Consider the following 13,046-nt stretch of genomic DNA (forward strand, 5'->3'; position numbering starts at 1 on the left):
AGTTAAGAGCCGGAGCTCGAAGGTAAAACAAAAAAACAAAAAAACAAAAAAACCCTGCGCTGGTTGGTTAAAGAGGGCCGGTCAGAGGACGGACGGCCAGACAGCCTCGGTGGGTGTGGGGTTGAAGCTGCCTGCTGACATCCACACTGTAGCAGCCGGGCTAATTGCCTGTCTGTCCTCCCTAAAGGGCACGACTGCGGTGCACGTCATACCGCCGCCGCTGCTGCTGCTGTCAGCCTCCGTGGCAGAACAGAGCCCAGAGTTTAATCTAAAACAAAACAAAAAAAAAAGTGAATTTTTTTTCTTCCCCCTCCTCTGAGGTTTCAGCTTTACGTTCTTCTTTTATACACTGCAAAAACTCAAAATCTTTGTCTTATTTCTGGTCAAAATGTCTCATTTATAGTCAAAACTGATCTCTTTCCATTTAAAATGAGACTCATCGTCTAAAAATTAACTTGTTTTTAATATATTTTCACTTGTTTCAAACAAATATTTACTTAAAATAAGTAGAAAAATCTGCCAGTGAAAGCAAGTTTTTTGTGCTTGTAACAAGAAAGAAAAACTTGCCCCACTATCAGATTTTCCTACTTATTTCAAGTGAAAATATGCTTGAAAGAAGTTAAAAAGTGTCTAAAAACAAGCTACTTTTTAATGTGATGAGTCTTATTTTAAGTATAATGAGATTTGTTTTGATTAGAAATGACATTTTGACTAGAAATAAGACAAATATTCTTGGTAAGATTTTGAGTTTTTGCAGTGTACAGTATATCTTTCACTGCTTGAGCCCGAGTGTATCGATCTCTCCCCCTTGCTCGCCGATTCACACCTAGTCTATTAAATTATGCATAAAGCTGCTCTAAAGCCCCTCAAAAATCATTACTGAGCTTAAGCTGACACACACACACACGCTCATATAAACCATGCTGCTCACTGGAGGAACCAAATGTGGATTAATCTTGGCAGAATCTGACCATAAAGATCCAGATCCTCCTCCTCCTCCTCCCGCTCCCTGCTCCCTTTCTCTTTTTGTTTCACTTATCAGGCATGCAGTTATTTTTTTGTGTGTGCCATCCGGACGTGTCCTGTCTTGTTAATGGCAAACTGGTGACAGTCATGATGTTGGCACGGTGACGCCGGTGATAACGGCCTCTGTGCTGCGATCAGCTGCGTTTGATCAAAACTGGTTCTTGTGGGCCGACATCAGATTAGTGGCAGATTTCAGAGCTGAATGCAGTTGTGTTGTTGTTGTGTTGTCTCTGTAGAAATGTGTTGGTTATTGCACAGTCATAAAACAACATGCATGAGGGATTGTTTACTGGAATTTGAAACCTTTCTTTATCAATTTGTCAATTTCCCGTCCATAATCAGGAAGCCACAGTCTGAAGTTAAGGCGTTTCTGCTCAGTGTGAGAGGACGACCGCTAATTTAAAGCCTTTAAATCAGGCTGAGGCTTTTATTTTGACAGAGTTTAAAGGGATAGTTCACCCAAAATTCAAATTTCACTCATTATATATACTCACCCTCATGTCGACTAAGGGCTGGGAGAATTTTCAGAGTCCTCCGTGACTTCTCGGAGTTACGGGGGGTCCGTGCAGCAGTATTTGTCCATATAATGTCCCTCTTGTATTGAAGCCCCGAAATGAGAAATTGTTCCACCGGTCGCGTGATTTGCACTGACAAAGGAAGAGCAGTGAACTGAGACACTGGGAGCTTCCGCTACAAACAAGCTTAAAATATAGACTTATTTAATTTTTTTCGGAACAATTTCTCATGTTGGGGCTTCAATACAAGAGGGACATTACAGACGAGCAGTATGGAGGTATTTGGATGTTTTTTGGTGTGTCTTTTTGGACGAAGAAAAGTGAGCACCATTCACAACCATTATATGGACAAATACTGCTGCGCGGACCCCCCCCCCCCCCCCCCCCCCCCCCCCGTAACCCTTAGTCGACATGAGGGTGAGTAGATAATGAGTGAAATTTGAATTTTGGTTGAACTATCCCTTTAATAATGGTGGGATTGATTACAGAAGAGAAAGAGCAGGAAAAGTGAAGCACACACAGGTCAGTGTTCATATATTATTAATAAGAGGCAGTTGAAGTGTGTGTGTTGTTTGTAAAACCAGCAAAACAAGGAAGTGACTTCCGAACTTTCAACCGGGGAGGAAGTTGGACCGGTGACCTTTTTTGAGGAACAGCGACTTTTTTTTCTCTCCACTTACCGTGATGATAACAGGTTTATCTGGCCTCCGACGTTAGAAAGGAAATGCAGCTCACGGCGCATCAGTGATTGAACACAAGTTGAAAGTGAGCAGGTAATTTAAACAGCAGGTAAAGTGTCAAAAAAACCAAAAAAACAGCATCTCAAAAAGAGGAAAAAGTGAAGGAAACGACGATCTGAAGATGATTTCTCTCCCGGGACGACTTGTACCTGTATTTAGCGCCGTCTGCCTCTGATCTGTCGCCACATTTAGCCTCTTTGAACAATGAGACTGCATCTAATTATGTTCCAGGCAGCTGCTCCGCACGCCGACACACACTTTGATATGGATTAATATTTGCCTTGTGGGAACGTGTGTGCCGGAGCTTCAGTCCTCAGCTGATTCTGAGAGCAAATAATTCCTCACAGAGGTGTGGTTGTAGTGGATTGGACTTAAAAATGTAATAATTAACACAAATTAATGAATGGGCATATGAATTAATATAGATTTTATCTAACAAAATATATGATTTCCACGGTTGTAGTGCTCATGTATCATGTAACCTTGTTGACATATTTCCAACTCATACTGATGCAAACAGTTTTTCCTGCATGAATGCTCGTATTAGATTATGCATACGTGGCTTTAGTGCTGATTACATAATGTTTGCATGCTAAAATGCAAATCCTAGATGATAAACATGCAGGTAAATGTTACAGCAAAGATCCACAGTGCAGAAGTGAACACATGTCATGCAGCTCCAATGGTTTAATACACTTCCTGTCTCCTAAAGGGGGCGTGGCCATGATCAGGTTGAACTAGCTTAATATTAACCCGGTGCACGATCATATCTTTCTGTTTTCACTTCAAAAACACTTCCAAGATGAGATAATGACAGCTTCTGAAAGTTTAGGAAAGTTTGGTCTGCAGCAGTGAAACCGAACTCAGCAGCGAGAGGAGGGAGGCTGTGAGAGTTTGTTGCTGAGACAGAAGCAGGTTAAGTTAATTTTCTCCTGATTCATGGCTCTGACGTCCAGGTCTGTGGAGGATCTGTGGCCTCTGATAAATGGACCTGATATTTATTCTGTTGATCTGTGATCTCGTTCCCTCCCTCCCTCGTTTTTCTCTATACTGTCTCTGATTATACCTGTGAGCTGTCAACACATTAGTGTTTAGCATTTAGCCACCACAGCCTCACAGAGCTGCTGTAGCTGCACTGTTGTGGACTCTTCAAAGGGATAGTTCAACATTTTGGCAAATTGGCCCATTGCCATAATCCCTATAGTCATAGCAGTAGGTTCGTTACCTTTAATTGTCGGTGCAAGCTATTTTTCGAACGGCGGAGCAGAGCCGTGAGCTGCTCAGAGCTACGCTACGGAGGCTAATGGGATTTCTTGGTTTCCCTCATCAAACTCATCAAATACACAATCCAACAACTCCAAAACGCTCCGGTGGACAAGTTGTGACCTGCACATTCACCACGCTATGAGATAATAACAGAACGTTACCAGACAGAGTTGTTTTAGAGGGAAATTCATGCAAAACCACTGATGCGTGTTCCAGTCGGGGGGCAGTTTTTCAGCAAGCAGTCTCTTAATTTGCCTCGAAACCAACTCTGTCATAGATAGTGTAGCTCTGAGCAGCTCGCGGCTCTGCTCCACCGCTCTAAAAACAGCTTGCACCGTACAGTATAGGGACTATGGGCCAATTTGCCAAAATGTTGAACTATCCCTTTAAACATTTAACTTTATAACAACAGGCAGATCTGTGACCTTTCATTGTTTATTTAAAGTCACAGAACGATATAATCTAAATTATGTCCGATAATAATTACAGACTCCAGCTCGTCAAGGCCACAAAAACAAGACGATATGATGATGAGTGTTTTTGAAAAAAAATCAGCGTCACCTCGCTGAGTCACGTTGATCAAGTGGACTTCCAGAAAACGGTGACTAGTGACACTTATCTTTGAGAACGGTAAATATCCGCCCCCATCTTTTCTTTTTTTTTTTTTTTTCTGTGGTTGACCCCCGGAGCCTCCGATGTGATAACAGCACTTCAGCCTCATCCGCCGAGCGCTCCCCTCACAAGCACAGATACTTCCTGTACTGATGCAGCGGCGAGATACAGGAGAGAGATGACAGGACGGCTTCTTTCTCTTCTTCCTTCTGCTTCTTTTTTTTTTTTTTTTTTTTTACTTCTCCCTCCCTGTCTCTCTCCACCCCCCACCGCCCCTCCTTTTCTCGATGTCTCTGATACGCCACATCACAAGACCCTTCATGGCACATCACGTCCACCACGCCGTAATGAAGTTTTAATGGAAACTGTTTATCATCAAACCGTCATCTTCTTCTTTTTCTTCTTCTGTCTGCCCCCCTGTTTCCTTCCCTCCTCCCTCCTCCCTCCTCCCTCCTTCAGCTTCTCCTGCTTCCTCTCTCTCACACAGAAGAGCAACACAGAAACTTGAACGCACACCAGCAGGTTGTTTGAATTTTGTGAATTTGTGCCACGAAGAAAGAATCACAACATCTTCTTTCTAAAAAACTTCACTTTTTCACTTTTTTTAGTTGTGTGGAAACTGTGGACAGTCCTGTCTGTGATGTGATGAGCTGAATGGAGCTTGTTGTGTTGTTGTTGTGTTTGGGTGGGGGAATGTTGTGAGTGGGACTGGAGTCAGACTTCTCTCTGCCTCTCTCTCTCTCTCTCTCTTTCTCTCTGTCCATCCCTCTCTCCGTCCGTCAGTCTGTCCGTCGTAGCCACAGTAACAAACAGCAGCATTGTTGAAGGCAGCGTCTCTCTCTCTGATCTCACTTCTCTTTGCCTCTCGCTCGTGTTTCCTCTCCGTCTCTCTCTCTCTCTGTTGCGGGTGTGTGTGTGTGTGTGTGTGTGTGTGTGTGAGTCACAGTGATGGGACGAGCTCGTTCAGGTTTTCTCTGCTGTTCTGTGTGTCGGGACCCGGTTGAACTGTGACACCGATGCGGACTAAAGCTCTGACCCGTTCGGAGGATCCGCTGGATTTCCTTAAACGAGGTACAAAGACGTCAAAAAAGTCCAGTTTATAGGAGATGGAGATCGTTGTGTATGTGTGTGTGTGTGTGTGTTTACATATTTACTTAATACTCTGGTATGCGACTTCCATTCTTTTGGTTCAGAAAGTGTTTGGTTCTTATAAGCTGATTATTTGAGGGTAAAACATGTGATGGTTGTGTGTGTGTGTGTGTGTGTGAAAAACAATACTCTTTATGGACATGGTGGATTTTCCCTTTGGTCCGTTTTGTCTTTTGATTCGTTTGTTTATTTTGCCCAAACTTTAAAGGGATAGTTCAACATTTTGGCAAATTGGCCCATTGCCATAATCCCTATAGTCATAGCAGTAGGTTTGTTACCTTTAATTGTCGGTGCAAGCTATTTTTAGAACGGCGGAGCAGAGCTGCGAGCTGCTCAGAGCTACGCTACGGAGGCTAATGGGATTTCTTGGTTTCCCTCATCAGATACACAATCCAACAACTCCAAAACGCTCTGGTGGACAAGTTGTGACCTGCACATTCACCACGCTATGAGATAATAACAGAACGTTACCAGACAGAGTTGTTTTAGAGGTAAATGCAGAGAATGCTTTCTGAAAAACTGCCTGAAGGTCCACCAGAGTGTTTTGGAGTTGCCAAAATGTTGAACTATCCCTTTAAAGTGTTTAAATTCCATAAATATCTGCACTGGCCTTGGTGACAGTTCCCTGGATGTTTTTCTTTCCACAAACTTTTTAATTTGATTTCTGCACAACACAAAAATGTCAAAAACAAAGTTGCATTGTTGTGACAGTTTACAGGACAAAAAAAATGCAGAAAACGAAACTAAACGCACACATTTATAACCAGATTATCATCATAAATACAAAAATTAACAGAAAATAAAAGTGAAACCTGATGATTCATAACTTTTCTCAGTTCCTAATCAGATTTCTAACATGTTCAAGTGCTAATTTCATGTTTCACTTGTAGTTTGAAGCTTTGAAAACAGTCGATTGTCAGACTCTGAGCTGTAAATGACGTCCTGACGCTCTGCCTCTAAATATAAAGCCCTGGTATGAGAAGCGCTAATATTAGATGCACATGGTCGATAATGATATGCTGTGAAATGTCTACAGTTTTTTTTTCTTCTCCTCAGCTCTTAAATGGGCCTCAATTCTTCACTTGAAGATGCTGCACTTTAGCAATTTAGCAGATGCAGAGCAGTTAACAGTATCAATACAGTGTTAGATGTTAAGTGAGTTAAGTTAATTATTCATCTGTAAAGCCTCTCAGGGATCAGGATGAGTAGAGGTCGATGCCGGGAGGTCACGTCACGTTCATGTGGTGGAGTTCAGGTTGGAAACACAGACTGGGAGCGACGGACGGTTGTTTTGGAGGCGCAGTAATAACATGTAATAGTGAAACGTCTCCAGTTGCCTCATCAGCTGTTTGTTGTGAAGTCAAGTGGGTGACATCATCCAGTGAGTCACTTCTTGTAGAGGTGCTACTGTACATGTTGCAGTTTTACTTTAATTAGTAAGTTAGTGATAATAAGACACATGTTTTTTCTTCCTGTCGGTGTTGTTCATGTGCAGCTCAGGTTTCTTTCCAAACGCTGACAGAAGAACAACAGTGTAAAGTCAGGTTGCAGGCGGTTGCATCAGTTTTTTCAGGTGAAGATGCGTCTCATTGTCTTTAGAGCAGCTGCAGCAGATGTGTCAGCGCTGACTCACCTGCTGCTTATTTCCTCTGGGTCGACTCTTGATGATCCATCATTTGATCTGATGCATAAAAAGTCAGGAAATAGTTAAAACGTGTTGTTTTTCAAGCTGCTCGTCACAAAGAGTTTTAATCAACTGACATGAAAGACTCAGATTTGAGTTGATTTGAGATCAAATTTTGATTTATTTAGGTTATTTGCTATTATTTCAGTGTTGATAAATGATTATTTTTAGTTCTACATACAACTAAGAGAAAAACCATGTAATAATAGGCTACAGCTAGTTTTTCAGAGAGCATGAGTCTGTCATATGTTTTTGGCTTTTTAGAGACAACTTTATTCTGTGAGAATAAATTGAGAATATATAAAGAATACATTTAGAAATGTCCACCTTTGCATACATTACAGTACATCAATTCATATTTTCAGCTCAGTGTGCAACCATCCAGTCAGTTTCCATCCTAGAAAAGTCTGCAAAAGTCAGAGTCTAGAATTTTTTTTTTTTTTTTTTTTAAATGAGTCCAATCCTGCAAAGTTTGTGCAAAGTACACAAACTTTTTCAAAGTCGAACTGACACAGACTGGCAAAAGTCTGAACCATCAGTGCACTAAAAACTCTGAAAAGTTAAAAATATTCCAGAGTAAAACTTCCAGCTCAGTTTTAATGGAAACTTAAAATATTCAAATATCTCATTATAATGGAGAAATTCAAGGTTAGAAGGAGGACTGTCCTGTTTTTGTGTGTGTGGGGAGGTCAGGTGTGTGTGCAGCTGTATCTGAACTGTGATTTCTCGGTTCAGCTGTGGAGTTTCTTCAGCTGCAGAGTGTGAACACAAGAACAAAAGACAGGAAATGAGTTCCTCTCTGAGCAACCTCTCCACTGTTATTACTGTCACTGTCTTCATCATCATCATCATCATCATCATTATTATTGTTATTATTAGTACTATTCGCTGGTCTGTGCAGATAGCATCCATGAAGGAGCTGAGAAATAGACAAAGAGCTGGTCGGAGGTTTTTTTTTTTGCAAAGAGCTGAAAAACATGCGATGACTCTTTAACAGGAAGAACAAAGAGGTGCTCATTACTACGTCGGCTTCAGGAGAGCAGAGGGAACAAGAAAGGCTGTGATTACGCTCATCTTGTTGCTCGTTGTCAGCGGCCGTAATGAGGAACAAACACACAAATACACAAACACACAAATACAGTCCGACCACGCTGCTCCATCCTGACAAGAATAAGAAAACCAAATCCAGAGGTTTTTTATTTTTGTTTCCATCCTCGTTTTAATGACTCTGAAAGTTTTATATTCACCAGCTGCCGGTTATTCTCATCTCACAGTTTCCTCTTCCACTTGTTTTCTGGATTATTCAGCTGCTTGTTTTGGACGGGCAGAAATCAAAGATGGAGATGTAGAGACCTCGAACTGTCCAACTTCTTTTATCTCTCCAGAGCTCCACACTCATTGGCTGCTATGTATTTATTGGGCAGTCTCCTATTAAAGTCACCGTCTAGTGTCCTTATGCGGATTATGAATAGTTTTTCCAGTTTATAACATTATATAAAGAGCAGTTTTGATTGAAAACTGGTCAAATGTTGCAGGTTTATAGCATCGAAAACAGAAAAAGTAGAAAATTAAACAACATATCCAAATATTTTTTCCCTCTATACTATTAAAAGATGACCGTCTTTGCAAATATTCATAATATCCCGATTTTGTATCTTGTTCTGCAAAGACACACAAGTGCACTGATGAAGCTGGAAAAAAAATCCTCCCAAACCTTCAGTTTATTTGTTTATGTCAATTAAATCAATTGAAATGGATGAAAAATAATAATTATTTTTCTTTATTCACACAGATGTAAAATAAAACCATGATTTCCATCTTTCTTTTCTTTTCTATGTGTCCACATTTTTTCCATTAACGGCTTTGAGCATGCAGGTTGTGAATCACACGCTGATATAAAACACGATGAGCTGCGTTCACATCACCTGGTCGAGTGGTCATAAAAAACCACGGTAGGGTAGAGGGAAGTTAACAACACATAACTTCCTGAATTCTTGATGCATTGTGCTGCTGGTTTCAGACGAGTTGTCATGCGTGAACACTTCTGACTCCTCCGGCCCAACAGCCCCAGAGTGAGTTGCTGACAGTAAAATTCCCACGTGACCTGAATGCAGCGTGAGAGGGAGTGAAGGGCAGAGAGAGACTGGGTTTGGTTTGGTGTGGGCGGACAGAGCGGCGTCCAGCTGGAGGGGCGGCGGACAGGCAGGCAGGCGGGGGGGTGACGGACAGGGACATTTTAATCACAGCAGGACAGGGACAGTTAGCCGGAGCTGACATCGGCCTCACCGCTGGGGGAGGGAGGAGGCTGCAGCCTTGTAATGAAGGATAAGCAGCAGGACAAGTGAGAAAGGTCTTTTAAAGGAGTAAATCCAGCATCAGATCCTGTTAAACTCTTTGATGTGACTTCATTTCTCGTGTTTGTTGAAACTGTTTCCATCTCATGTGATGACTTCATGATTTAATGACTAGTCTGAAACACATTCCTGAGCTTTTTCCATTTCATTTTGTGGTTCAACATAGAAGCGACTAAAGATACGAGCTGGTGGAGACCAAAAACAGAGCTAAAAGAGAGGAAACACTGGGCCTAGATCAGCCAGGTGGCCATGAATCATGAAGCCACTCACCTCATGTGATGACGTAATGATTTAAAACACATTTATAACCTTTTATTTCATTTTGTGGTTCAACATACAGGAGCATGAAGCAGCTAAAGATGCGGAGAAAACAGAGCTAAAGGAGAGGAAACACTGAGCTTAGATCAGCCAGGTGGCCAGGAAGACATCTCTATATGAATGCTAATGTTAGGGTTAGGGTTATGTGTCACATATCAATACATGTATTCATTTATATAAGTACACACACATATAACATTTCTATAATGTCAGTATATCAACTTAAATGACTGCATTTACAATGTTTCTGTTGCTTCCAAGTGCCAAAAAAATACCAATACTAAAACTTTGCCTCAATTCAGTGGTCTAAAATTATAAAATATTTGATTGTTGAACAAGCTCACAGATCTGAACATACGTATTTCAGAAATGGACCATTTGAATGCTCAAAAGCAACACAACATCATTATAACAATGTTAGATACAGAAGTAAAGCAGTCGACGAAACTCTCTCCACTCGACATTTATTTTCTTTTTCTGCAGCTTCTTTGTTTTGTTTTTGTTTTGTTTTTTTTGTTTCCTCCTGCGACCTGCTGCTCTGGATGTGTCACCACTTTCCAAAACCAGTTTCAAACTAAAAACTAGAATGCACATTTATTGTTTTACCTTTCACAGTGAACCTCCTGTGTGCAGTGGACATACAGTAAATCCTCTTTGGAGGCACGTGAATGTATATAATTCCTCCTTCTTCTTATGAACACACTCCCAGGCGTCAACGTGTTCCTCCAGCCGTGAATAAAAGGGGGTCTAATTGCATTTAGCTTAAGTCAGGCCGCTGTGTGAATACTAATATGGCGTTAAAGGCTCAGAAAAGGACCGAATCCCATTTCCTCCCCCAATTCCTCTCACTCTCACTATGGGAACCACTCGGCCCCCCGGGGTGAACTTCCCAGCAGCGAGAGGGCTTTTACTGTATTTGTTTATTTACCCCAGACAGTTTGCCTTGTTGGGTCCTCTCCCGCTGTGTGTGTGTGTGTGTGTGTGTGTGTGTGCTCTGGACAGCCCACAGTGACATGCCTTTCACTAACACACACACACACACACACACACACACACACCATCCTGTCATAAAAATGCCAGCCGGGTTCAATAAGGAGCGCGTTTGTTTCGGAGCGTTTAGGAATTCCAGTCGAGCCGTTCCTCCCGTCCGAAACCCCGGAGACCCGGAGAGGAAGTTGGAGAATGACACGAGTCAAAGACTTCCTGTTGGAAAAAAAAAAAAGTGGGGGAAAAAATGAAAGGAACTGGGAATGTTACATAACAGCTGGAACTGGAACAAATTGGGAGTTTTGAAGGCCAAAGTGGTTTTAGATAACGGCTCATTACAGCTGATAGAGATCAGTGTCTCCACAGATATTATACACACTTTATTTATATTTATCTGCATTTTGTACAGAGAAGTTAAAAAGTTTCAAATGGAAGTGTCTTATTAAAGGGATAGTTAAACAGTTTGGCAAATTGGCCCATTGCCATAATCCCTATAGTCATAGCAGTAGGTTCGTTACCTTTAATTGTCGATGCAAGCTATTTTTAGAACGGCGGAGCAGAGCCGTGAGCTGCTCAGAGCTACGCTACGGAGGCTAATGGGATTTCTTGGTTTCCCTCATCAAACTCATCAAATACACAATCCAACAACTCCAAAACGCTCTGAAACGTCTCTTTTCAGCATGACACCGGCTTTGCATTTACATCTGAAACAACTCTGTCTGGTAACGTTCTGTTATTATCTCATAGCGTGGTGAACGTGCAGGTCACAACTTGTCCACCAGAGCGTTTTGGAGTTGTTGGATTGTGTATTTTATGAGTTTGATGAGGGAAACCAAGAAATCCCATGAGCCTCCGTAGCTCTGAGCAGCTCACGGCTCTGCTCCGCCGTTCTAAAAATAGCTTGCACCGACAATTAAAGGTAACAAACTATGGGGATTATGGCAATGAGCCAATTTGCCAAAATGTTGAAATATCCCTTTAAAATGTCCAACTTCAGCCAGTTTTACAAACCTGTCCATCTTTGTTGTGCAGATACTTCAAATAAAATTGCATCGGTGTAACAGTGAACCTGGCGCTCCCTGAGGACGATCTTGTTTAAAGTTGTTTTCAAGATTGTTATTGGAATAAATTGGCAGCTGAGGTTCTAGAGAGTCGTTCCATCAGTGTGTGTGTGTGTGTGTGTGTGTGTGTGTGTGTGTGTGTGTGTGTGTGTGTGTGTGTGTGTTGAAGTCCAGCGCCATGTTCAGTGTTTCCCTCTCTCAAGCCTGGAGCTGTGAGTCATCACACACCTCCATTAGGATACTACAGTACGTGCTGCACGCTGCATTCAACATAAACACAACCTGACCCCACTTAAGTGTGTTTGTGTGTCTGCCAGCTTTGTTAACACGCATCCGATGCTTGGAACCTCTCATGTGTGTGTGTGTGTGTTAGTGGTCTGGTAGGTAGATAAGAGAGTGGAAACTGCCGTGGGATATTCAGATTGACAATCCTAAGGTGCACAGAGAAGTGCAAAGTGTCTGTTGTAGTGTGTGTGTGTGTGTGCGTGTGCATCCATCAGCGCTACACACTGTCGTACGTGGGCTCAGAAAACAGAAAACCTGTGTGTGCCAGTGTGACGTCTCTGTCACAGCAGCTCTCTGTTTTCAAGGAGCTCCTCTCATCATCGGCCTGTGTCCTACACACACACACACACACACACACACACACACACACACACACACACACACACACACACACACACACACACACACACACCATGCACACACACACCATACACACACACACATTATTCACTGAGGCTGAGGTCAGGCTGGCACGCTGGCTGTGCTGCAGTGAAGTGTTCCTGCTGGCCTCACCAGGCTTTCTCTGACTGGTCTGAAGAGTGTGTGTGTTTGTGTGTGTTGAAAAGTGTGTGTGTGTCTGTGTGTGTGTGTGTGTGTGTGTGTTTGTTCTCCACGTCAGCTCTTGGGCCTGACGCACCGAGGGAGAGTTGGAGCAGCACAAAGCGAGTCTCTCATGCCTGTCGAATCATCTGAGAACACAGAAAATTTCTTTTTTTGTTCATATTCAAAAGCATTAAATTCCTTTACTGCTTAGTTCATTATGTATGACAGAGTATTAGGGCCACATTGACAAATAAAAAAAATCACAAACTTTGACAACTTTATTCTCAAAGTTGATTTTTTTTGTGAAAATCACAAACTTATAGGTAATGTAATGTAATGTTATGACTGTTTTGTCGTAGGAAATGTACGACTTCATTCTCGTAAATTTACGACTTTATTCTAGTAATGTTATGACTTTTTTCTCGTAGGAAATTAACGATTCTCGTGAATTTACGACTTTATTCTCTCTTTATTCTCTAAATCTCTCTTTATTCTCAAAATTTATG

The 13,046-nt window shown here is 41.9% G+C and overlaps 1 protein-coding gene across 2 annotated transcripts in view; it reads left to right on the plus strand.

Annotated features, from left to right (window-relative positions):
• Positions 1–13,046, plus strand: part of usp6nl (USP6 N-terminal like) — an 89,131-nt gene that overhangs the window by 42,074 nt on the left and 34,011 nt on the right. Inside the window, exon 1 of one of the 2 annotated variants that reach the window (XM_083999813.1) lies at positions 4,968–5,230. The exons of the other annotated variant lie outside the window; for it this stretch is intronic. Coding sequence (XP_083855939.1) covers positions 5,176–5,230 — 55 coding nt within the window. The 5' untranslated portion in view covers positions 4,968–5,175. Of the gene's footprint in view, positions 1–4,967; positions 5,231–13,046 lie in introns of those variants that run through there. 2 annotated transcript variants of the gene reach the window in all.

This window comes from Trachurus trachurus (genome assembly GCF_905171665.1).
Source record: "Trachurus trachurus genome assembly, chromosome: 23".
Taxonomy (NCBI): Eukaryota; Metazoa; Chordata; class Actinopteri; order Carangiformes; family Carangidae; genus Trachurus; species Trachurus trachurus.